The 27,132-nt window shown below is 37.5% G+C and overlaps 1 protein-coding gene across 5 annotated transcripts in view; it reads left to right on the plus strand.

Annotated features, from left to right (window-relative positions):
- Window positions 1-27,132, plus strand: part of MPPED1 (metallophosphoesterase domain containing 1) — a 63,315-nt gene that overhangs the window by 14,250 nt on the left and 21,933 nt on the right. For all 5 annotated transcript variants that reach the window (XM_085232550.1, XM_085232568.1, XM_085232564.1 and 2 more), the window contains 3 exons: window positions 46-308; window positions 5,463-5,644; window positions 19,589-19,814. In XM_085232550.1, coding sequence (XP_085088676.1) covers window positions 157-308; window positions 5,463-5,644; window positions 19,589-19,814 — 560 coding nt within the window. In that variant the 5' untranslated portion in view covers window positions 46-156. The remainder of the gene's footprint in view (window positions 1-45; window positions 309-5,462; window positions 5,645-19,588; window positions 19,815-27,132) is intronic.

Here is a 27,132-nt window from a genome sequence, read left to right on the forward strand (position 1 = left end):
TTAACTGTCAAACAGTTACGCTCCATCTCTTCCATCTACTTTTAGGTTTTTCAAAGAGAGGTGTGCTGATTAGATAAGATGTCATGGTCTTCTCCCGTCGATGTAGGAAGATAGCAGATATGATCGCCTGAGAAAGCAGAGCTACCCAGTGCAAGCATGGCTTTCGCCCAGTCGCACATTATGGCAGCTAGAAGGCATCAGCACAGTAGACTCATAATTGAAGTGGATGAGTACAGCTCCAACCCCACACAGGCTTTCACGTTCTACAACATTAACCAGGGACGTTTTCAGCCCCCACATGTGCAAATGTAAGTATTATAGTTTTGTTATTGCTTTAGCACAGCCTTCTGAATTGTTATTGCCTTGTCAATGTGGTATTTGATGGACCAGTCAAAAAGAATGCGAAGAAAACTGTTTTGCTGTCTTTCTAATAATAATTACTATAATGATACAAAGTCTTCTGTTTGAGAAGTATAAGTACTTTGATAGAAAGATCACTCCACTAGCATAACTTTAATACATAATAGTATTAAAAAAACAAATAAACATCAAGCCATGGTAATGAAACAAGAAATTCTACAAGGGTGATACTTTCTGCAATCTTAATAGTTGTTTGTTTGCATTGTGCACTTGCCTATTGATGTAAATAGCTGTTGAAATACCAAGCTCGTATCTGTACAACAGATATTGTTTGGTTAGTTATATTACAGACACATACAAGGAAAAAATGACATCAATAAGTAAAATGGTGTGGGCATCCATCCGACAACTTACTTTCATACCAATGTGCTGAAGATGCCAAGTGCTTAAAGAGTAATTAAAATAATGTGTTTGTTTCTGACTTCTTATATAATGACAGCATCAGTAAAATTAACTGCTCTAAATGATTTACTTGTAATGTAAAGTGGAGAATTATAATTACGAAATGAAACCTGCCATAAAATTTAAAGCCAGAAGGAAGAGCAAAACAGTAAAGCTATTACAAATAAATTAAGTATAAAATTCTACTGTAAAATATTTTTATAGGGAATAAAAATGTCTGCACCATTTTATTGTGTTTATTAAAGAGAAAAGCAGCCTTATCTTTAGATGAGAAGACCAGTGTTCACTTTTTTTTTTTTTAAGGAAAGTTTTTTTCTTTTACAAAGTCTGAATAAATTATCCCCTCATTCACATTTTTGGTATTTAATATGAATTTATAATTTCCAGACATAGACCACGATTTCTGCTGTTGAAAATGCCAGCAGTTATGAGTGGTTGAATGCTGTGTGTCTGTTTAGTGAATGCTTATGTATATTTTTTGGCATAAATAGATACTGTGTAAAAAAAAAAAAATAAAAAATCTGGAGACTGACATAGAGCAGGGTGATGAGCAAACACTTGCTTTTTGGGGGCAGTGTGTTAGCTTGTAATCTGTGTTGGGGTTTTTAGGTACTATTGAAATGCAAACAGTAGAATGAGTTGAGTGTCAGCAGTGGGAAACATCTTTTGTTTATAGAGTTGGCAAATGTTAGCAAAAGTACAAACAAACAAGTGTGGGTTCAGAAGTACTTTTATAAATGAAAATAGTAAATGCAGGTTGCTTTATTTGTCGAAGCTTAGCCATTCTTCATGTACATTCAGGCAATTCCTGGGCACTTGTGAACTTCTCCAGATCTAAAAGCTGTGTTTTACTGCGCTGGAAATAGGTTATTTATTAGAATCATGGAATCACCAAGATTAGAAAAGACCTCCAGGATCATCCAGTCCAACTGTCCACCTACCACCAATATTTCTCACTAAACCATGTCTCTCAGAACCACATCTAACTATTTCTTGAACACTTCCAAGGATGGTGAGTCAACCACCTCCCTGGGCAGCCCGTTAAAACATCTGACCACCCTTTCAGAGAAGAAATTTTTCCTAAAATCCAACTTGAACTTCCCATGGTGCAACTTGAGGCCTCTCGTCCTATCATGAGTTATGCAGGAGAAGAGGCTGACCCCCATGTCACCACAATTTCTTTTCAGATTGTTACAGGGAGGAACCAGGTCTCCCCTGAGCCTCCTCTTCTCCGGACTAAACAAGTATCCACTTGGTACTCAACAATACACAGCTTGAATTTCTAACAAGTGACAAATAAATCATATTACCAGAGGGCTGAGAAAATCAACTGCGTGATACAAGTTCAGCACCTAAGCAAATAGTTGAAAATAAGCTATCCTTAGAAAATTGTTCCTTAGAAGAATTTAGCTCTCTCTTACAAATGATTAACACCCTTAAAGAAGCTTGTGCATATAGGAAAACAGGTTAAATAATTTAAAACATATACCACAATCTCACCTGCTCTTTTCTTGGTACAGAAATTGTAAAGAATGTTTCTGACCACCAGCACGATTGCTTTTGCTTCCAATCAGTGAATAGAACAGTGACAAAGAAGGGGAAGGTATATTCAAAATGTGTAACAAAAGCACCTTTATTCACATAATCGTTGGTGAAATCTCAACTTTAATCTATAGAAGTTTTGTCATTAACTTCAGAGAGGTGAGCGCTTTACCTCGTCTGTGTATAGGTCAAAATACTTGAGTTGCAGCCAATCATAAACACACTCCAGATAGACCCATTAACATTTGAACTTGTGGTAAAATACTTGTACTGCAGTTATTTCTGGTACTCATCTACTGAATCCAATTCCGGAGCTCTTCTTTGGTCCTCAGTGCAGTTCTACTTAACTTTTTGGCATACTGTCAGCACTTTCCTAGCCCCGTCTTAATCCGTCATTCCATGTTTGTGAGATGACTGGATTGCCACTGACAGGAGGGATGGCAAATTCTGACAACGTTCTCAGGTTCATCAGTCACTCCTAAGAAGTTCCCATATTCTATTTTTTGGGAACCTCCTCTAAAGTCCGGTCTAAAAACTCACTCTTATCACTGTTGGTTCTTTTTTTTGTTTGTTTTTTTTTCCTATGAGGTTTTAACTTTGCTTTTCAGTTTTTTTGCAAGTTTACAAGTTGTTTTATAGAAAAATAGCATTTTGGCAAAAATAATCAGATCTTTTTTCCTCTGCTCATGCTGCAAGCAGTGCATTGAGTGTTGCTGTGACAGCTGCTGTGGCAATGTGTTACCCAAAAATATGGGGATCCAGCCTTCAGAAATCATTTCTAATACAACTTAGATGCATTTGTGAAACTTGACATATGTTTTTACCTATATATGGCCTCAGTGTGTGCATATCACTTCAGCATGAAAATGTGCATCTCATTTATTTGTGGGGGTTTTTTTTAGTATTGATATCTTTTCTCCATGAACGTTATCTGACCCACTGCACGGGCTCTGAAAGTTAAGCGTACCTCAGCAATCAGGAAAATGCTATCCACACCTTCCCCCTCCCCATCTATAAAAAACACCAAATGTATCGCACACTTGGTTTGCTGTGATAAGTCCCTTGTTTTTTTTTTTTCAGTTCTAATGCAGCAGCAAGGGAAATACACGCCGCCTCCTGAGAAGGAACTCTGTGAACCTTAAGACAACCCTCAGTCAGTAGTCCAAAACCCACCATTCTCCATCCTTTGGTACCTCCCCTCACAGTCCATAGAGCTCTCTCTGTGGCAGCTCTCATCCCTGGGAAACAGAGGCATTTTTAATACCTAGTTGCAATCACCTAGCTGCACTGTTTGAGGTTGTGACTTCTCATACCCCTTAACTCCCATCTAATTCTTTTCTGTGATCCTCACAACAGCATACATACTCCCTCAGCTGTGCACATCATGTTTGCAGCTTCTGTGTCTCAGGGTCCAAATGTTTCACTTTTTCAGCTGAGTTTTACAGTTTCTATTATTCACTTGTTTAGATGTACCACTGACATGCACATAATGCTAGGTGCTCATTGGGTAGCATCTGGTTGTGGCTGGCTTTTCTCCTTACTCACATTTCGTTATTTTCTGTTCAGAAACGGGAAGTTTGGAGAGAGAGTTGAAAGGTACTCATAATGGTTTCTCCAGTATCCCTGTAAAAAAAAAAAAAACAGCAAAACCACCTCACAAGTAGCTGATGCTCATTGTGCTGGATTCAAAACAAAACAAAGCCACTCCACTTCTTCCTAAAACGTGTAAGAAAGATGAATACAATGTAATTTATTCAAACTGGATTTTTATAATTACAAAAAATAGAATATTTTATATATATTTGATATACGTGAAGTCTTAGATTTTATCCATTTATCATGTGAAGTTGTCAAAAGTACCTCAGTTTACCCATCCATAAGTTTAATAGAATTCTTCTTTCACTTAGGGAAGAGACTGTGTGATTAGAAATGATTATTTTATGTCTCTCAAGAAATAATATGTCTTTGGGAAATTTACCCAGTAAACCCAGGGGCAGTATTATTACTAGCAAAGATCTCTAATTTTTTTCTGTGTTTCTTTATATAAAGGTAAGATCCTGAATTGAAGCACAACCAACATTGAATATATTGTATATGGCAATAGTGAACAAAACTAATTTTGTTTTTCCTTTCAGGATAACTGTTTTAAAAGTAAAATAATTCATAACATTTCTTTGGTTCCTAGCGACATAAATAGAACTCTTGCATCTCTGACTTTTTGATTTTATTCCATCAGAATTCTCTAACTGGTATAGCAGATACGGTATAGCTGTGTATGATACATTTGCTTCTGTATATTCTAACAAACTATAGCTTGACGGTAGCAAGACTGAATGAGTTGGAAATAAGTATGCCTCACATAGCAGAGAGGTGTTTTCTGCTTTCCTCTTCTAACTCTTAAGTTGTAAGTCTCACCAAACTTGGTCAGATTGTTTCTTTTTCTCAGTTCCGAATACTGAGATTGGGTTCTGAACAATGCAACCTCACCCCTCACAGCATCTGATTTCATTTAGTATAATTAAGCCCAGAAAGTTACCACATTTGTCCTGACAATAGTCAGACTTGAACATACATTTACAGCTGTTGTTGGGAGGATTCTTATCTTGCTTTGCATTAACTGACTGAAACGTATCTCCAAAATGTGTTAATTAAATTTGCTGGAATTATATAACTTGGAGAAAAAAAAAGTTATAATTAAAAAAATGCATTTAAAATGTATTTATGTATCTGAAATAAATCTTTTTCACGTGTACCGTGTAATCATATTTAAACAGTGAAACAGAATAGCACCGTTCCTTTGAATCTGTCGATGCCTTTGATTTATTTGTAAGTATTTGTTTTAGAGTTACTGCCACAGTTCAGTCTCTCTTGCTTAATCTCTTTAAGTTAATCCAACAAATACTGAGAATGTTGTGATGTGAACATCAAGAATTTTTACACCTCCCATTAGTGTTAGATTTGTTTTAATAAATCCCTTCCATCAGACAGATCTATAAGACTGTGTAATCTTTTTAAAGGTAAAAATTAGTATTAGAATTGCCAAGTAGACTGGAAGTTCATAAGTACTTTATAACCTTGTTGTGATGCATTTCCTGCAGGGTTGATCCAGTGCCCCATGATGCTCCCAAACCTCCAGGGTATACTCGATTTGTCTGCATTTCTGATACTCACTCGAGAACTGATCCCATCCAAATGCCATATGGAGATGTGTTAATACATGCTGGTGATTTCACTGAGCTGGGACTTCCTAGTGAAGTAAAAAAATTCAACGAGTGGCTAGGTAGGTATTGAAATCTGTGTGGATTTGAAAGTAAATTTGTTTACTGAGTGTATCTGCCCCTTCTGCCTCCCAGTAAAAACCACCATGCAGTCAGGAATGATGAATATTAATTTGTCTTAAATTTGAATGGCAATGAGCAGGAATCAGATATTTATTTTTCTTCTTTTTTTTTTTTTTACAAGTTTTTTTTTTTTTTTTTTTTTTTTTTTTTGCATTTTTCCAACGGAGCAAATAAGATTTGTGAGACTATTCATCTGTTCTGCCTTCACACTCTCAAGTGTACATTAAGCAACTTCGTGGTGTTAGCAACAATTTCAGTCAGTAGGCCTTTAATGATTTACATAAAACCTCCTACATACATTGTTATGGCTTTGCTTCCCTGCAAAAAAAAAAAAGTTGTTGTGACTGAAAACATTTGTCTGTTTAACCCCGGAGGCTTATAGTGTTTTTATCTGGGGCTCAGCTGCACCACAGCAATGAATTCCAAATAAAGCGAAACGTGTGCCCGTGGTTGCTGTCTTGGATGTAGCAGACCAGATGTAGATGCCTTCTGTAGGCAACTGTTGGCGTTGGTAACTGAAATTCTGTTCCACTGGGCAAGAGAGTGGTGATTTACATGCGCTTCTGCAGTGTTTTGTATATTCTAAAAAAAAAAATGTCAGTGAAAACTGGAAAGCATTACACTGTATCCAGACAAAAAAACCCAATCGGTATTGTTCAGGCTGCAGCGTAGATACCTTAATTTAGAATAAAAACAAATTCTTGCTTCTGATACTTCATTATCCAAAAAAAGGGTCAGAGGACTTGGGAAGTGGAAGGACAGAGTTTAATGGGTTTTAGTTTTTAGAGTGATTATCTTTCCTTTAGTTTATCTTTTGTGCATTGTCCTTTTTTTTTTTTTTTTTTTTTTGCTGCATGCTACAGCTTTCCTCACTAAGAAACCACAAAGCTGACAAACACGCATAGGCTGAAAACGAGTATAAAAAAAGGCAGGGCTCCACAATTTCAGCAAATATTTACCAGCAAAAAAAATCATCAGTTAAAGCTGATAAATATTTATTACAGCTTGGAAACCCCATAACATGCCTAGCATGAAGAAATTGCATTGTTCTATGGTCACTCAGTTAGGAGCAGCCCGTGGAAGTATCATATTCTGCTGTAGTGCCCTCTGCTCTTCTCTGTCCCCAAATGGCACGGGTCTGTTGTGCAACCAAAAGCAAATTTGAATCTTATTTTGTAGATCTCTACCATATAGTGTAACAATGCAATGAAAACAGCATATGAAGATGATACCTACCATATGGTTAACCATTCTAAATAATACTTATTTTATTTGTCTGCTAGTGTGGGAAGAAAAATGCCTTGGGACATCACTAGTGAGCAAAGACAGGGCTACGCACATTGCTTGCTGCGCAGTTTTTGTGTCCTCAGTTCTCCATCTGCCTCTCTGCTGGTCACAGCTGCATGCTACAGCTTCTGAAGAAGCTACAGTGATCTGAAGAAGTCCTTAAGCTGAAATCCTCTCATTTTGGTTGGGAGATTTCCCAAGGCATTTCTGTGATGGTCCCTTCATCATTTTTCTTCCAAAAGAAGGCCTAATTTTCTGACTTTTCCAAAGTCTGATTTCATGGTAGTGTATGGTTTGGGAAAAGGTGATCTTTGCATTTTGAGGTGTATTGTTGCCAGAGCCTCTCTGGGACTGTCATGGAGTTAACTAGATCAATCTATGCCCGTGACAGGGGAGCAGTAGCCCCCTGAGCCCCTCCTGCCTCCACAGAATTGGAAGGAAAAAGGAAAAGGGATAGGGAGATGGGAGCTGGGCTCAAGGAAGGAAAAAAACAGCAGCAACGATCTATGGAGGAAAACTTATTTTACTAACTGTGATATCAGAATGCAAGATAACACAATATAATACAATCTAATTGAAATTGAGTCAAATAAATCAAATAAAATAGGAGAAAGAGAGTTCCTGAGACCGAGTCGAACCTGAAAAGCTTGGTATGGTAGGAAAGCACCCACTGCAAGGCAGTAAGAGACCTCCCAACCAGGAAGGGCCAGATCCCATGACTTCCGCAACATACAGGGACAGGTACCTGGGATTGGAGCATTAACAATTCAACTCCCAGTGCACTACATGATGTTATGATGTGGAATACCGAAAACGAAAAAAATCACAAAACCGTGACAGGGACATGCATATTTAACAAGTAAAATATATATACATATATATTTTGTTTTATTGACAATTTGAAAAAAAAAAAAGAAAAAAAGAAAATTTAGCTTATTTTTTGAATTAATTCTAAAATATCCAGTAGAATAATAGGCTGGAGTCAGTATGCAGGTTTCATTTGACTAGCATTAAAGGCTTTGTTTCAGTTAAAAGGTGTAAATTTTTACAATTATACTCAATCTGATTTTAAAATGAAAGCATTAGCTTTTATTTTGAAAGGTTATTTTGTTTTAAATGAACAACTTATGAATTAATAATGCACTGAACGTTTACAAAATCTGTAGTAAATGATAAAATGGTTAAAAGCATTCTCTTTGAGAGGAAGATTTTTCCAGACTTTTTGCTGGTTGCCCATGTTGTTGGGAAAGGTGCTAGTCTATGACAGTTTAGATTTTTCTAGATGGTTTTGCAACTATAATGCCCACAGCCTGCCCAGCCTTATCCTTCTTCCTTGTCTGAACATTTCACTGGTGTCTTGAGAAAGCAATTGATGCATTGACCAGGACTTTTACTTCCAGCCTCATTCTTAACTGTCACCACCAAATTTCCTTGTCTGTTGCTTCTTCCCGTACCAGAGGACTGGCTTTTCCATTGGGTTATTTTGTTTGGTTTCAGTAATGTGTCTTCTGCCATCAGTAGACTATAACCTATTTATTAATGCCTCAAAATAAAGAGTAGAATATTTGTTTGTTATGCCTTCCCTCAGCTTCCTCCAGGCAGTAGGTACATACCCTACTTCTGCTGTTATGTGAGCATTTATTCCTCCCTTACGGCATTCGGTTCTGTCACACCCCCTTGGGTCTCTGCCACTCTGGTCTGTCAGCCTGTTTCATCTTATCAGGAGGCCCTTAAGCAAGTTTAGATTTTATCTTTCTGCTCTACATAAAATTTCTGTGCCTTTTTGATGCAAAATATATCTTACATTAACATCATTAACTTCCGTGGAGTTTATGGTTCTATCAAGCACATGCTCAAGTGTTGTGCTGATAGAGGCACATTGGCTTGCTGAGTCATACCCTAAAATATGTTCTCTCTTTTTTAGGCTGACTGTATGTGGGTACACAGGAAGGCCAGATGATATATCTCTGCAGCCCATCATTGCCTTTGTCTGCCCCTCAGTCCCCTACTTTAAACTTAATCTTTTCACTCCTGTAGCCCTTTTCTGCATTTCATTTCAGTTCTTCTTGGTAATCAGTTGTTTATTTTCCCTGGTTTTGTTTTTGTTTTCTGAAGACTCCTCCATTTTTCGCAGGAAGGGATTTGAGGTTTTACCAGTAATAGGTTGATGCTAAGCTCTGAGGGAGAGAAAAAAGGCTGGTGATAGCTTGGCGTGCATATTTTCTCAGCTTTCTCTGATAAGCAGTCCAAGGACTTCCTGGACCACACCATTAAATACACATATAGTGTATTTAATAGACATATATAATATGTGACTGTGTGAAGAACTTTGCATATTTTAAACTTACTATTGATTAGTTTCATTTGGTATTTCCTAATACTAGAAGAAGCAACTGAACAATTCCATTCTTCATTCTGCTCCAGAGTTAATAGGCTCTTCCCGTATTTACCCTCTCAATATTTTTCAGGCTGAAAGCTGGTTAGAAGTTCTTAAATGCCTTCGATCATCTTTGTCTTTCTTTGTACCTCTGCTTGTTCTTTATTATTTTAAAAGGTGGAGAGACTGCAATTGCACATGCTCTGAACACACCACAGATTTATACCCCAGCATAATGAAATTTCCTATTTTGTTCTCCTTTTCTTTCTAATATTGTGGATTATTGTTTTTATTTTTGTTGATGACTGAACAATGAGATTTCATAAAATTGCCTACTCTGTATTTCCTCAGCAGCAACATCTAGTTCAGAATCCATCACTTATGTATAGTTGGGATACTTTTTCCAGCAGTTACATTATTCTGCATAAATTTCTGTTCTGTTTCATCTTTCCTATTATTGCCCAATCGTGCAGTACTGTGATGTACTTTTGTAAGTCAGATTTCCATTTTGCTACTCTTATTCAGGGTAGCTTAGAAGAAGAAGGGGAAAGGCTATGAATAGTCAAGTTTATAGAGTTTGCCTGTGAGGTCATTTCCCTCTCCTCTTTTTTGCTGAACTGACCTTTCTCCTATTTTTATGATTCTCCTTTCCCTTTTGCTACGTATTTTCTTTTCTGACTGTATTTTTCTTCCAAATTTGTAAATCCAGGTATTGTGAATCAGAAAAAAAAAAGGAAGAGCAAAGCATGTATTACAGTAGGTGCAGTTGGGAGGCCATGAAGGCAACAAAACTTTGTAGTGACATTTTAAGGATGGATTGTGTGACAGCTTTGGACATCCACTGATTTTCCAGTATGTCCAGGGGATTTTAGTGGCATCACTTTAAGCAGCTGAAAATTATTCAGGGGAATTGTTATAAATACAGATTAGTATGTAATCACAGCTAGATAAGGTGGATTATGTTGTAAGGTGTGTCGTATGCACTGCAGCTATCCTTGTAGTCAGATATTTCATTATTTTTGTTACTTAATCTCAACCTGCATATAAATCAAACGTACTGTGGGATGAACACAAAGACAAGCTTTCCTGCACTCATCAGATAATGAGTCTAAAACCATCTCTATTTTGTGCATCCCATATTGTTGGCACTGGAAATTGCTTGCTTGGTTCAGTTGCTCTTGCAATTCTCTTTGCTAGAGTCTGTAATATCATTTCCAAATTTTGTATGCTCCAGGACCCGCTGTCACTTTGAGCTGGTGAGTAACTTTCCTGGAAATGTAACTGAATAGCCAATCTGCGGTATACGCTGCAAGCATACTTTCATATTCTCTTTGAGAACTGTCTTCTGTATGTGGATTGAAAAGCTTACTTAAACTAACACATTTTATACTACTCATTGTTTCAGCATGTTTGCTTGGGATTTTCCAATGTCAAAAACACTCTTCTTATTTGAAATTCAAAGCTAAACTTGAAATAAAAAAAAAAAAAGAGAAGTGGCTTTACATTGTAGTGGAAAACAGTAATTAGCTCTTCAGACTCTTTTCCTGACAATATTAATCTTACTTGTGTATCATACACACAGACCCACAAAAATTAATTAAGTTATTTGACATGCACTTCAGAAACGGACCTGGGCATACTCAGTTCAAAAGATAATATTTTTCTTTTAGACCAAAAAAAAAAATGTTGTAGAGTGAAAATGTCTGCCCAGATTTAGTAACTAACAGCAGTGGAATTACCTGTTTCTGGTACACTGAAGAACAAAGTCAGCTAATTTTGGTCAATAAACATCATCCCTCTTTTTAAATTCTTAGTAAAAGATCTTCAAAAAAGGTTAAAACATGAGGCTTAATTTTACTTTCGCTCTTGTGTTAAATCTTGTGAAATGGTGGTAATTATTTATCTTTCTCTCTTAACAGATATTTTATATTTTTAGGTTCAATAATACTGACATTTTAAACAGATTAAAATTGTGTTGAAGAAGAAAAAAAATCAGCTTCAGAGCAGGAAAAGAAATTAGAATTTATAAATTGTAGTCATGCCATTTTGACCATCGGTAATTACACTATTTTTATGTTAATGTAGAAACCTCTTGAAAGAAGTATTTAAGCACAAATTATCTATTTACAAAAGAATGGCTTTGGAAATGCAGTGAAAAACATTGAGCTGTGTAGGGATTTAGAACAGATGTCATTTTTAAAAGACTGGGCATACTAAAAAAAATGCATTTCTTAAACATGTAATGTCTCAGATGTGTTGTACATTTAAGGTTCAGACAGTGTGGCACAGAAAAGTGTACTGCAACACTCTCTTCCAGGATTTCTCCAGTTCTGGGGGTTTCGTATATCCTGAAGACTTCTGAACATTAGACTGGGAACTAGGAGTCTCAAGGAATATTTCAGCTACACTCCTTTATTGGGAAGATGTGCCAGAGCAGCTGTTTTCCAAATGTGCTCTTCATGCTAGTGTTGAGAAGCTGTAGGAACCCTAGGAATGGTAGATGCTGAAGGAACTTTCCTGCATTCCCTCTTTCCAAACACACAAATGCTTTGGGGTTTATTTTTCACTTCGTTCTTAGATTGAGTGTGCTGCTTTTCACGGATGGAGTGGAAAGTAGTCAATCTTCAAGATTCTGAGCCCTGCGGATGGCTCATGTAAAAATGTCCCATGATTTTCATAAATAGTGAGCTGTCTGACTCCCAGTTTAAGTGAGTAAAATTACTCAAAGTTATTCTGGATTAGCAGACAAGCATCCCTTCAGGAGGGCAGCAAGATGGAGGCAGAAGTACATAGAGCAACCAGGGAAGTGAAAAATCTGGAATATAATTCTTCAAACCCTGATTGCCTCTGACTGAGATATTTGAAGGAGCTTGAAGAAGGCGGGCAACCAAATTCGACTTAGTCCTCTTTCAGATTTGACAGCCTCTTCATCGTTCCCCCTTGTAAAATTGTGAGAATGATGCTTGATCCACCTACTACATGAATGTGTTGGAGGATTAATTATTCTCAGTTCAGCACTTGGAACACCTATTGCAAAGCAATGTGCAGAAACGTTAAATGTTGTTATTAGTGCTGTGCACCTCATCCAGTGACGCAACACGCAGCTCCTCGTACTCTTCCCTTGCAGAAGGTGACAGCTGGGAAATAGCAAAAGCACTTTTGTGGGATCTGAAGATCTGAGCAGGAATCTGTATCAGTGTGCAGAGACATCTATGCAGGAAGTTTAAAGTATTTTTATTGTTATTTTTTAACGTAGTTCTCTATCTCCTTTGCATTTATTGTCCCCAGATACATTTTGTATACCAAAACCACAATATTCTAAAAGGCTTAAAAAGCCTCAGAAAGGTATATTGTTTAAACTAAAACTTTTCCAGGAGATAGAAAATAAAACCCAAACAATTTGTGAAAATGAATGCCATGATTTGTGTAGTTGTGAATTCTCAATCCATCAGTTGCCATAAAGTAAGGGAACATACCGAGGAAAGGTTCAGCTTGAGCAAACCTTGCAGTTGTACAATTTTCTCTGCATGTGTTACTGACCACTAGTGGACAGAAGGTACAGAGCGACAATGTTTTGACCTGACTCCACTACAGCTGCTCTCAGCGCCTAGTTTACAGCATGCATGGGTTTGGTTTTACATAATTACTAGGCTAAAACAAAGCCACATTTCCTTTAGAAGTAATTTGGGCCAATTATTATTATGTGTGTGTGTGTATAAAACACAGTTTATCAAAGAATATAAGTTGGAGAATTATCCAATTTTTTTAAATTTTTATTATTTTTTTTAGTTCTATTTCCTTTATCTACTATTTAAAGAAATCCTGGTTTGCAAATGTGAGCATTATCGTATGTGTTTGTTGTTTTAATGCTTGATATAATTACTGGCTTTTACAATGCAAGAATGTCTTGATCTAGCAGGTTACAGATGACTTAGGAAGGAGTGTTCATTTACAATGTTATTCCAGATTACACACCATACAATAAGTATGTTAATGTGAATTTCCCAGACATCAGCCCCAGTGTTTAAACACAGAACTGTCAAAGAGATGCTAAAAAAGCAATCTGAGACAGTTATGCAGTCTTTTTACTATATCACTCACTGCTGTATTCTAAAAGGTTGAAATGAGAGGGAGAAAGCATTAAGTGGGCACTTACATGATTGCCACTGCTTTTAATGAATACTAAAAATTCTGCTCGGTACAATACTGGGAGAGAAGCAAAGCACATCTGCTCTTCAAGTTTGCTTTTTATCTCTTGAAGTTGCGAATTGGTAACAATTGTAAGCAACAAAGGAAGTCACGTTGGTAAAGATGCCTAACCTCTTAGTGCAAGAGGAGCCTGGAGTATAAACATCCTGCGTTTGCTTTTGACGTATTTGCAGTGTTTATCTAATATAAGAAGAAGAAGGCTTGCTGATAGAATGGAATGAACCTCTAAGTACACAAAATTCTACTTCGAACGAACTCGGATGTGGAGAAATGGCAAATGCACATTGTTCAGTGCTTTGCATTACGCAGTTTGTAGTTCAAGTGACTCCCCCAGCATTTCAAATTATTTGGTAAAAATTATGTTCACCATAAAAAGGACCTGCTGTAGTTTACAAGTTAAGAATTGCTGTAATAATTTTGTAATTGGTGCATAAAAACACAAAAAATTAGATGTTCAGTTGATTTTCTTAATTAGTAATTTGCAGTAATGAAAGGAATAAACAAAGATGTTACTAGCTAAACAAATATATACGTGCATTCTCATTCACATTGTATTACCAGAGCTATTATCAGATTCTCGTAGTTAGCAAACAAGGGCTAAGAAACTTTCTGAGGAGGGCTTGCTGCAACTGACAAAATCCCCACATATCTAGTTAAGAAGCCGCCAAGGTGAAAACATCTTTTGGCTACATGTAAGTTAAGTATGATATCCCAGGCTTTTCAATAGTTAAAAAAATCTCAAAGAATAATAAATTAGGGCTGCTCCAAAAGTAATATTTGCTATTTTATTAAGTTGGCCCACGATGTCAGAGGCAGATGTCGGTGGTATGGCAGTAGAAGTTGAGCCTTTCTACCTATATTTCATTGCATTCTGTTGTCATGCGACAAATGGGAGCAGAGAGACAGTCTCACAGAATGAAGTCTGAGGTGGAAGTGCACATGAAGCAAAGGAGTGTCACTGAATTTCTCTGTGCAGAAAAATGGTGCCCAGTGATACTCATCGACACTTCCTGAATGTTTCTGGAGACCAAGCAGTAGCTGTGAGCACAGTGAGGCAGTGGGTGGTGCATTTCAGCAGTGGCAACAGCGATGTGAAAGCGAAGCCGTGTTCCAGATGACCATGCATGGCATGCCAGCTCTTTTTCATCGCTAGTGAAAATGCATAGTTAATGGTGGTAGCCACTGTTGAAAAATAGTGCTTTGGAGTAGAGATTTTTCTCTATCAAGTAGTGTTATTGTGCTCTTTGTATTTGATGTAGTTTCCATGGAAATAAATAGGAAGCATTGCTTTCGGTGTGACATACGTATGTTCATTCAGGGGATTTGGGACAGATTTTTTTGTGTGATGAGTTGCTCTGGGAGTAGAACCACTGCTGCCTGGCTTCTAAGATTTTGTCTTGCAGACCTTCTGCGGGATCTTAGGCATCTCATAAGAGCTGTCATCCTTCTGAAGCCTCTCTTTCAGATTGTACATGAGTCTTATTAGGCACTTACTTCCAGGAAACTCAAAGGAATGTAATTAGTCTTGAGGCCTCTACTCCTCTGCCTGTTGTAGTAAATGATTTTCAAATCTGTTGGGCATTTTCAGAGGGATACTGAGAAACAAAGGTGCAGAATTGTAAGGTGCAATGATTTTGTATTTGTAAAAGTAAGAAAAATATACCTTTTTGTGAAACTACTAAATCAAGTGCAAGAAAATGCGACTCTGGCATTTTTCTGCATACAAAAGAAAATTGTAAAAACAAAAGGAGAGGGAAAAATGAGGCAGAAAAGATGAAGAATCATGTAGCAGAGAAGGGAAAGGAAAGAAAAATAATCTGTTAACCCATGTTTAGATAGAGGCTGAAAGAGTGGATCATTGCTTGGAGCCCCATTCCAAATTGGCAGAAAGCAAATACTGAATGTGTCCTGAAAGGGAAAGCCCTGAAACCCAGGACTGAATTGGAGCCAGTGTGTTTCTGACAGAATTTTGATGTCTAAGCATTTCTGCTGATTCCAAATCCAAATAGGATGAAATGGCTAAAGATTGATTATGGAGAAAAATACTCTTTTATTTCTCACAAGTTAGGCATTCCAGGAGAGGGAAAAATTATTTTGAAGAAAAAAAAAACCAAACTGAAATTTTGCTTAGAAGTGTAATTTTTATTCACCCCAAAATATTTTTAAATGACATTTTGTTTCATTTTGTTTGCTTGGTCAGAACCATAAAATGGATTTCCAAATATATCCCATTCCATCCAAGTGGTATTTTAATGATTTTAATATGGAAACCTATTTAGGCAAAATTCTCCAACCAGTCTAGTATTTCCTCTCCAGGCTATGCAGCTATTTTAGTAGAGGCTTTTCAGGTGCAAAGAACTTGGTAATCCTAGGTCTTTGGCAAAATCACTTGTCTTGATTTTACTAATCAAAATAAGAAATCATGAAAAAAAAATATATTTTCCCCAAATTCATAACTTTTTTTTTTTTTTTTTTTGGAAAAAACATCTTTGACTCCCATAGCATATGTTCTTGCATGTGTTTTTTTGGCACTCCTGAAGGGCAGATCTATTTCTTACATGCCTGCTGACTTATTTCAGAGGGGAATGAATTTTGTCCTGGATATTTGTGCAGAACTCCTGTGACAGCCATAAGTTTTCTTTAATATCTTTGTATGCATAGAGTTCCTGTACTAAAACGAAGTTTGCTACCTGCCCACCAGCAAAGCCATATGCTAGCATCAAATGTTAATTGGCTATCAGTCGAGTATTTAGTCCTTCTCATCTGCTAAATGGATAATGCGAGAAACTTATACAGAAGTTAATGGCATATACTTTCTAGTCCTTGTTAAATTGCTTGTTTACCATAGATTTGTTTCATTAGAATCACAACATGGAATGAGTATCTAATTTCTTACAGCATTGCAGGCTCTTTAAAATTCTCATTCATTTTCCAGTGAAGACTTACAGACACGCAGGATGGAGGGGACCTCAGATCATCCTGCACAGCAGCCCTTGTTCTTCAGAAAGGGTCCCATGGCAATAAAAGTGGGAGCTCTGCTTTCAGCTTCTGCCATACTCAGACTGATGATGGGATGCACCACTCTCACCTGAGCTGCTAGCCCCCTCACTGGAAGGATTGAGGAGATGTCCCTGGGGTCCCATCTCCCATCTGCAACCATTACCCCCGAGCTCCTGGTCAGCCCTATATACATTCAGAGCCACTCTGATGGTATTAGTAGTGGCTACATGGCTGAGTGGTAGGAACTTGCTTTTTAGTGTATTACTGTTTTTGAAATAAAAGGGAAAAACAAAAGGAAAAAAAAAAAAGGAAAACAGCGAATCAAAATGTTAGCCATTGCTTTTAATAAGGCTTATTTTCATGAAATCTGTAAAAGGAAGACAAAGGCTGCATTGGCTAGTTTGTAGCTACTGCTGTCTTAGGTAGGAATCATTCTTGCCAAGCCATGAAAGCTTTCATGACTGTGAATTCAACATTCTTAGCTCAGCTTGTTCAACAAGGGACAGAAAGTGTGCCTGAAGTTATTTATACCCAGCTTGCCATTAGTACCCACTACAAGGTACAGGATCAAGTGGTCAGCCTGGAAGAATCTGAATTCAAGAGCTGGTGACACAAAAAATAATAGATGAAAAAGTGGTTGCTCTCAAACTATGGGCATGTATAAAAATTCCAGGTTACTGTGCTGTTTCTACTACAGTAAGATGGTAGTGGAGCCTTTGAGGTTAATGGTAGGAGGATTGTACCTTTAATGCACCTATGTATAGTATTCATTGCTGACTTCTGCATGTAGACTGTGAGCATTGGTAAATATTCATCATACTAGAAAGGCAGGAAATGTATATAATCAGTACTGTGATGTGAGAGCTGAGGGTCTTATACACCTTATACGTATAGTTTGTGACAGCAGTGCCCGGCCAAGAGCAAGGTTTCAAAGATTTCCTTCTAAGGTTAAGTTTGTACTATAAGAGTGCTTGGTGTAAAAAGTGAAGCATGCTTGTACGTCTTCTAAGGACAAAACTGAAACAAAATACTGTTAAACTTATGTGCAAGCAGCAAGATTTACCTCAGTGTGTTAGAAAGAGGGTAGAGAGAGCTAGTGGAGACAAAGGAGAGAAATTGGTTTAGCAAGTTGCTGCCTGGTATGGAATGAAAAGAAAAGAAAGAAAGAAAGAAAAAAAAAAAAAACTGAGCTGCAAACTCATCAAAAACAGAATTGTTAATTGAAAAGCTGACAGACCTGTAACTACAGCAGTGCTGCTGGCCGCCTCTATAATAAATGTAACTGTACATTTAGAGTAATTTGCTAATTTGCCTATGTAACACCCACAGACAGCAACATGACATAAATACATTAGTGGAAGCAACAACTATAACCAGCTCGTACAGGTTCTTGGCTGCTAGATGGATGGATCAGATGAGCTGGAAAAGATTTACAAAACAGAATAGAAATGGAATTGTTAACAATGTTGTGGCATGCTGGATTTCTTTTTTTTTCCCTCCTTATTTTCCTCAGAATGTTTAAGTGCTGTAGATTTCCTTCCGTATTGCAGCATGTAAAAAATGTTTAAAACTTGCTTGTGTATGTATGCACACAGAAAATTTGTGGAAATGGAGTATACATCTGCAAAAAGTGAAGCATGAAGCATTTCAGAAACAAAAATTGCAGTATTTACATTTCAAGAAGTCTTTCACATGAATAATTGAGTCTGTGTGTAATAATTAATACCCAAACAGAGTTTCCCTTAATACATTTTCTAAAAGCACATACGTATTGGATCCACAAGTGGGATGGTAAGATCAATTTTCCTAATACAGATGTCAGAAATGTCTGAAATCTATACGAAAGAGTCATGCAGATATTTTCATTCAGAAGACAGCGAGTTCAGCCATTTATATACTTCTCTGGGCTAGGGCTTTCTGTTCTCTCCTCTTTCTGGAGCTCTGAATCCCACTGTTGGATTTTATCTTTCATCCTACTGATGCCAACTCCTACCACATGTTTGGACTGGTGACGTAAATTCTCTAAATGTCCTGTCTCTGGGTTAGGCTAAGGATCATCACTAAAGGTGAATATATATAGAAACGATATGTTTTGAAAATTAAAAATGACAAGATTGCTACTACGCCCTGTAGGTTTTCTCTCAAATGCACATAAAGCACTCAGCAGAAACCTTCTAGGACAGGTGATCCCTGCTTTATGGGCAGAGTCCAGCTGATAACCTAAGTGGAGTCAGGTGGAAGGGTTCTCTTGCAGTATTGCTTTCAGGAGAAAACACGTGTGTGGGGATATGTATTCTTGCCTTAGGCAGGAGGTTGCTGTTAGGTTTTTCACTAACTGTGAGTTGTAAAATATTCTTAAACATGAGTCACTTTAAATTATAGACCATGGATCCAAGGAAGTCAGTGAGAAAATAGAGCTGTGGAAAGCTAGGAATCTCTGGGGGATGTGGAGTTCTGACAGTGAAGCTCAAGGCCTGTCTTGTTTGAAGTCTTGGTCTTCATATCGGGGCAAGGAGGGCAGCAGACCCATGGGTGACCCAAGCCTTTAGTCAGTGAGACTTTGTCAGTGTAAGCTGGCAATGACCGCAGGGCTAGGGAATGAGAACTGGGATTATTTATCGAGCATTGTGGCTGGTTTCCTTTGAACCCTAATTTCTGTCACTGAGTTGTCATGGCTGTCACAGTAAGTGATACTTGCAATGCAAATGGCAATTAAAGGGAAGTAAATACTAGAGCAGAAGTCTGCAGACTGTTATTTAAGGATGATGAGTTGAAAGTAGTTTCAACACAATAATGCTAAGCAAGCTAAATCGTACTGTGCCCTGAAGAAGACAGCAATGTCATTTACCTGAAATCACCAGGAATTATAGTAACACTGAGTAGGAATGTGCTCAATTGTTTTGACTATGTGAGCTTATTATAGGAATCGATAATAGTTTGTGAGTCTGCCTATTTTCTTTGATCGGATTTTCCATAAAACAAGTAATTTGTTTGTTTTTCACTGTTTTAGGTAGCCTGCCCTATGAATACAAGATTGTGATAGCAGGAAATCATGAATTGACCTTTGACCAGGAATTCATGGCTGACTTAATCAAGCAGGACTTTTACTATTTCCCCTCTGTTTCTAAGCTGAAGCCAGAGAGCTATGAAAATGTACAGTCTCTTCTAACAAACTGCATCTATCTTCAAGACTCTGAAGTGACCGTGAGGGGATTCAGAATATATGGCTCCCCTTGGTAAGCAGGTTTTACAGCATACATTAAAAAATACTGTTGATTGCTATCGCATCAGCCATTTTGTATGCATTCAGCCATATTTGGATTGCTGTGTTAGGAAGAAAAGTAGTACTCAATTTGATAAAGTTTTATATATTGTCTTGTAATGAATCACTCTTGTGACAAAATTATATGCTTGTACAGAACGGGTATTGTTAATAAAAAAATGATGGGGGAAAGATAGAATACTCCTCTAGACTCTTACCCAGGAGCAGTTCTTTAATATTGTCCTTGCAAGTTTTTTTCTGTCATAAAGTATGTTTTCAACACTTAGTAAGTTTATATAATTACAGGTTAATTTTATTGCCAGGATAGATTCTTTTGACAGTTTCTGTCCTGCAGATGATATTTAAGGTTCATTAGTGTATACAGTAGTCATTTAATGCAGCAAGCTTGTTTCAGTATTTGTTCAGGTTTTTTTTTTCCCTTTGCATCCCTCAGAATCCTACTTTCCTTTATACAGTAGTAGCTTTCTTCAAGGTACAGCTGAGCTTTAAATTAATTAAAATCAGCAAATTAGTTGCAGCCTAGTATTTCATGGATTTTGCTGTACTGTGTGAACACTTAAAACACCTTGAAGTATCAGAGATAGATAGGCCTTGGCTTCCTGGCCCCCAGCTTTAACCTCTCATGCCCTTCTATGTCACTGACGTTACATTATAATGTTATTTCTGCAAGTAAGATTATAAATTAGTTCTTTTATGAGCATTCCATACACATTTAAAATAAGTTAAAATTTATTTTAAAAGGCACGTTTTTAAGAAAATATATTATTCTTCCTTTTAAAATCATATCAGGCTGGAACATAGCAAACAAGTTGTCAAACCTGATGCACGTACCCCAATGTGAATTTTCAGTGTGAATAAACTGTGAAATCTTTTGGAATTTTTTTTAATGAAAATTGGCATTTTCCCATTTGGTTACATGAGATGGGCGTTAATTTTCTCCAAGCTTATTATTCTACATTTTTCTATATTAAATAGCTTCCCTCTTAACTGCACCCTTCTCTCTCTTCCTTTTAGTCCTCCAAATCTTTCTGTTGCTGGTTGTTTTTTTTGTGTTTTTTCAACCTTCCCACCTGCTGTGTTGTAGTTCATCTTCTTGTGTCTACCGTGTGTTCAATCAATATACAATTCACTTCATTTTCCAAATTATTAGGGAAGATACTAGATGGTATAATTCCCAATATTAACTTCTGAGAAATGCCACTTGGCATCTCTTCCCATTTTGATGTTCAACTGTAAATACTGTAATTATGCTCTGTTTACAATATGTCTGGCAACTTCATATCTTCATTGCAGTATTCATAACCAGGCACCATATTTCTAGTGTCAGTAATAATTTTCCAGGCAGTAAAGTACCAAAGTCTCATTAAAGTCTCGATAAATTAAATTAAAGCAAAATACTATCTATAAAGTAGCACTAAGTAGGCAAAAAGAAACCATTTGAACTTTCTGGGTTTGATTAGGTCTGTAAAAATCTGTTGAAAAAACCTTTTTCCACCCACCAAACCATAAATGTTTCTGTAAAATATGATCTGTTGCTTTCCCTTTGTGCATTTATCCTGTGATTTTGCACAAATTTTCGAGGCTGTCTGGCATGACCCATTGTTCTTGAAAAAGATCACTTCTCATTTTTCATGCATTCATTTAGATTTACTGTCATACTTATTTTTCCGATTCTGTAGTGCTTCGGGTTATATCTTAGCTTCTATGGTACATGCTTCACAGTGCTGCTAACTCATTTCCCACCCCGTTATGGTCCCAGAAGGTAAGTGTTGCAGAGTCCTTTGAAGATCTTGACTTACATCATATGGGATGTAAGTCTTTGTGATGAAACCTAGGCTGGGAAAGCTTTTTTGACAAAAAGACCTAGTGCCCACAGCATTGTAAACAGGTATCTTACAGAGACATTAAATTATCCACAGTATTATAAAGATTGAAGATGCCTCCCAGAATCTGACACATGTAGTGGGTATCCACTGATTCCCTTCCTGCCTGCTAATTCTACCAGTGGTCTATGGAGAATGTCTGTGGAACTGGGATGATGCTTAAATCTGCCTGTACATATCCTGTGTTGTCTGGTTTCCATAGGTTTGACCATCTCTGTTTTCCCCTCTTGATTGACAAGATGTTTTTTCTTTTTGCCATTTTAAGCATTCCTGCACCAGCTTTGTTGAATTAGGCCTGACATTATGCTCCTGTTGTTCCAGCCAAACTGTTCTTTTTTTTGTCTGTTTGTTACTATGCAGTGGGAATGAATCAATGTCATATCTAGTGAAAACAGCAGCAATAAGAAGTTGCTCTACATCATTCTATCAGAAGGATGCATAGAAGTAACCAAGTTCTGTCAGCAGGGCCACTGGTCAGAAAACTTAGGAAGAAGAAAGCTGTTGTGTGTGGGTTAAACTGCCTGTCTGCTAAATTGAAGGCTGAATACAAGTCTGTGCCTAATGAGCACTACTGTTCTTCAGCATTTTTTTTTTGTTTCTTTACCTCATTTGCCCAGAAAAGAAAGGTGTTTTCATAGTCTCTCTGGGAAATTAATGTTTCTTTATACATCACAATAATGATAAAAACTAAAAGGTACAGAACATTGGTGAACTTTTTGTGGTGAATCTTTTATTGCCTTTACATCATGAAGCCAGTCCTTTATAAAAAGCTTACAAATCCAGTAAAGACTTCAAAATTTAGAGTTCTTGAACCACTCAGAGCTCAATAAGAAAGCTAAGTTTCATGCAGTTGCTTGCTCAGTATCCTAAAATGTTTTCTTTTCCAGCCTTGAAAATATGCATGTAGCTTTCTTAGAGGATTTGTTTAATTGGAGAACTCCCAATTAGAGTTTCTGTTTGTTGTACATGCATAACTCTAATTAAAAGGTGAGCTATGTAAAAACTGGGGCCCCAGGTCCTGCCTTTCTGTTTCTGATTACAGCCTGACCCTCAGTCTTAATTTACTCTGTGTAAAAATAAATGCAAGCTACAGATATCCCTCCTTTATGAAAAAGGCTGGTCATTGTTTGTAAAGTACTTTGAGAACCCTGGAATAAGGTCTGAGTGATTGCCAGTCGGCATTAACTGAGTGTGTTTACCTGTAGCCATCTGTGTTTTTGTATGTGACCTGTAGAGAATTAGATTGTATTTCTGGTTAAGATGTTTTAGTTGCAGAGTAAACCATGAAAGCTTGATTGGTTTGTATAACGTGCAATTCTCTAAGGCCTTTTAAGTAGGTACCATTTGTATGTAGTTAAATATTTTTGATAGCACTTGGATATTTTGACCTCTACTATTATCTGAAACTCAGTGGTTATTTTTAATTGCAGAGAAGAAATGGGACACTGTCTTGTCTCAGAAACCAATGCTATAACTCTCCTGGGCTTCAGGGGCAAGATTTCAGCGCCAGATTGAACCTCTACTCAGTAACAAAAATGTAACTGCCTTAAGCATTAATTACACTGGTAGTATAATCATGCAGGGAGCAGCCATTTTGATGCCAATACGAAAACTTTTGTTTGAATATACTTGCAACACAAGAGAGTCTAGGACCAGGGGACTATCAGTAAATACAAAGAGGGAGAGGAGCATAAAGACGTAGATGCTTCATCAGAAACTTGAGAATACCTGGATTTTAAATATATCCAGAGAATCTTGAGTTTTAAGGGTTTTCTGTGTCTGTGTTTGGCCAAGGAAGCTGGTGCTCTTCACAGTGCACCACACACTATTGGTTCATGTTTGGATGAGCAAACCATGAAGCAATTTGCCAGAGAGGTTTAATTTATTTTTTAGCAGTATGTAAAACAATAATGTATAGATACCTATGCAACAGGGAGGTGGCAGAGCACCCATGCTTAGGTCTTTCCAAGTCTTAACACAGCAGTCATGGCTGACCCTATCTAGTGACTTACTGCCTTTCTTGGTAGGTTGGGCTGAAAACTTACAGAGATCCCTTCAGAGCAATGTTGCTGCGATTGTAAATCCTGCTGTGGAGCTAGAGTGAGGTATGAGTGTTGATACCTGAAATGAACCGGTATTAAAATGTTCTTAACGCTATGGAGCTTTTCTCTTGACCTCTAACTGCCAACAAGCAGTGGATAGTCCAGACAAGTGGTTTGAAAGTCAGGAAGCCAAAATAACACTAGAAGTTTGAATTTGTGGCAGAAGTTCTTTTCTGTGTCATCAGACTGGATGTTATCTGCAGGAGGATATCATGCATGGACTCATATTAATTAATGACTAGCAAGCATTACAGGCCTTCAGCTTTCCATTATAGTTCCTTACCTCCATAATGTACAAAAACGTACTATTATTGCAAAGGTAAGAGTGTTAGCTGCATCCAGAATTAAGATAAAATCCACCTGTGCCTGTGTACTACTAGCGGTTTTAATTAGTCATACACTGAGTTTACACAAGATTTGTTCAGTGCATAAGATGTGTTATGCTTGCTGAATGGGCATCTATGTATTCTGTGCTCATTATTTAATTACAATCATTTATTTTTACATGGTGTTAAGGTGCACGTATGTTTTGTATTGTCACGAGAGCACCTTGCTGAGTTTCATACTTGCAGGTGTGATCCTGAGTGTTGCTACATCTGCTTCTCCGTTGCACGAGGTTCCAGTAATACCAGGCTGAAGCATGGCTGGAGCTTAACAGGCTCTGCTGTACTATGTTGTTTCTGTTGAGCTTTTAACAACCCACTGAGTAAATAACATAGTCCTCTGTTCTACTCTTGCATACCGTAACTAATGAGAAGACTTGAAAATGAATGAACTGACCCCTATATCTGGCAAAGGTTATACTGCTGCTGCCTTAATGTCTAATATTGCATCCCTGCCTCATTTATTGGTAAGGTATACATTTGCAGAAGTTATTTTGTGTTTATGCTCTGACCTTGTGGAAAATTGCAGGAATTTCTATTTAAAGGTGGACTATTGTGCATTAATGGCAAGGTAAAAGTATGTCTTTTACTTGGTGTAGCAGGAGAAATGTAAGTGGCAGAAAGAAGGCATCTTTTTCCTAGCCACTGAATCTCCATAATGCTTCTAAGCAGCTGTACAGAGCTGTAGGAGAAACTTCTGTCATCCTGTCCTAAAACAGGCATATAAAGTGGCAGGAGAGCATTTTATCTCTTTTTGCACTGTTTTTCATTTTCCACAATGTGGCAGAGAGAGCAGCAATCAAACCCCTTTTCCCAAACATGACCATTCTGTTATTCTAAGTGACACGTTGTCCTGGATAGCTTTAAAAAGCCCTTTCGGATGAGATTGCCTCCAGACTCATTATCCAGAGAGTGGATTTTTGTTTGGCTTTGATTATCTGGAGGAATCTATTTCTTCTGAGCAGACCCTCATTTTTCTTTTCGCAAAATTACTTTTTTTTTTTTTTTTTTTCCTAGTGTCTATGTATTCGTATTTCCTTCTTCACTTTTTTGTTATAGCCCATCTGGAACTTGATAAACTTTTATTTCCATCAGGGAAAATGGAAGAGCAAAGATTAATATCAGCCTAGAAAGACATTTGTGACCATTTGTGTTGAAGTGACAGATGCCCAGGCAGGACTCTTGGTTTGTTTTTTTTTATTGCTTTTCTCTAACAGGACGCTGATTAGATACAGTCCTCACGTGTTTACACAGAGGCCAACAGCTCTCGTACAACATTTCTGTTCAGATAATGAGAACGTAATGAAGAGAGTTAGGGGTGTGTGTAGTATTTGTTCTGTTCATTTATTGTTATTACTGAGCATCCTAGGTCAAGGATGGAAGCTCTACCTATGTAATTGTAAGCTGTGTAAGTGTAAGACACATTGACCTGTCAGTTGCAGCAGCCACCACCTCAGCCAAAGGAACCTCAACTGGGCCTTATTCTCATTGTCATCACACCAATTCGGTGCTCATGCTGGAAAGCTGTTCCAGCCTTTTGGCCCTTTCTTCAGTGCACTGCAGCTAACTGTACTGTTATGGCATGCAGCCAAGTGCCCTTCTTCAAACTGTAGTCCAGTGTCATCAGTAGTACTTAGCTTACAGGTGTGTAACATCCTTTTATTCTTTTCCTTGACTGATTTGTTTTTTTAGTTGCAATGTAGGAGACTTATACTCATTTTCAGACTCTGTTCTCACGTGTGTGCACATGGGAATGAGCACGCTTTGGACAGGAAAATTGATGAGCTCCATGCAATTGCAATAGTTTCAAAGAGTATGCAAAGTGCAAAAGGAGGCAGGCTGATTTTTGTTTCACATGGAGTCTAGTCCATTCATAGCCTAGGCTCTTTTTCAGTGCCTACCTCCTCCATCTTTTCAAGAGCAGCTATAATAGTCTCTTTCATTCCTCACTGAACTCAGTTTCCATCAGTAAAATAATGTAACAAAGATTTATAGATTCATTTCATGAGAGGGACATGCTTTCATTTTGCCAGTAATGAATCATCTCATGTTTACTTTGCCAGACCTTGTACAAATCTTTACAGTCATTGAGGTGAACATCAATTAAAATGAAGCTGTATTAAAATAAAATATTGACTTCATTTAACATAATGCGCCTCCAAGTTGGGAGCGTGGCTTACTCATGACAAAGCAGCAGCAATGCAAAATATTATGTTGCACATTTCATCCTCTGTAAAATACACAGAAAATAATCACCGTTCTTCTGCCTCAAAATGACCACTTTGATTCTTAGTTCTTATTTCTCCTTTCATATCTATAAAATAAACTATTCCATATCTTGCTTGTGATGCATATACATAGGGAAGTGTTATTGGACAGTTTTTCTAAGTAAAATATCTGCTCCACGTTTGTTCTCTCCTTTCTGCACTTCACTTTGTTAAAAGATAAAAATTCAAAGATCTGAAGTGCAGTTGCTTACCTACTGGTTTGTAAAGCAGTGAAACACTATGCAAAAATTCTTGCAGATCTCAGAGTAAGTAGATTTTTGAGCAGGTAGCTTGTTGTCATGTCTAGCAGTGTCAGTTTACAGAACGCTGGGTGTGAACATACAGCACAGTGCTGGGTTTTGATTGCTCAGAAATTTGTTTTAATAATGGTGGATATTCCCTGATTTTGCAACTCAGGAGCTATTTGGAGCTCTTTCTTTATCAGTGATGAGGCAGGCAATATAACTGAATAATTTAGGTACACAGACATAGTTTGTGAGGAAGAAGAATGCTGGCTGGGAGTGGGAGTAGTAGGCTCCGCTTCTTGTTTAGAATTGAGGCATCTCAGGCTTCAGAAATTTTGGGGAAGATGTTGGCATCTAAGCCTTCCTAATGTGGCTGTGTGATTACGGTCAG

The sequence above is a fragment of the Meleagris gallopavo genome, chromosome 1 (genome assembly GCF_905368555.1).
Source record: "Meleagris gallopavo chromosome 1, MGAL_WU_HG_1.1, whole genome shotgun sequence".
Taxonomy (NCBI): domain Eukaryota; kingdom Metazoa; phylum Chordata; class Aves; order Galliformes; family Phasianidae; genus Meleagris; species Meleagris gallopavo.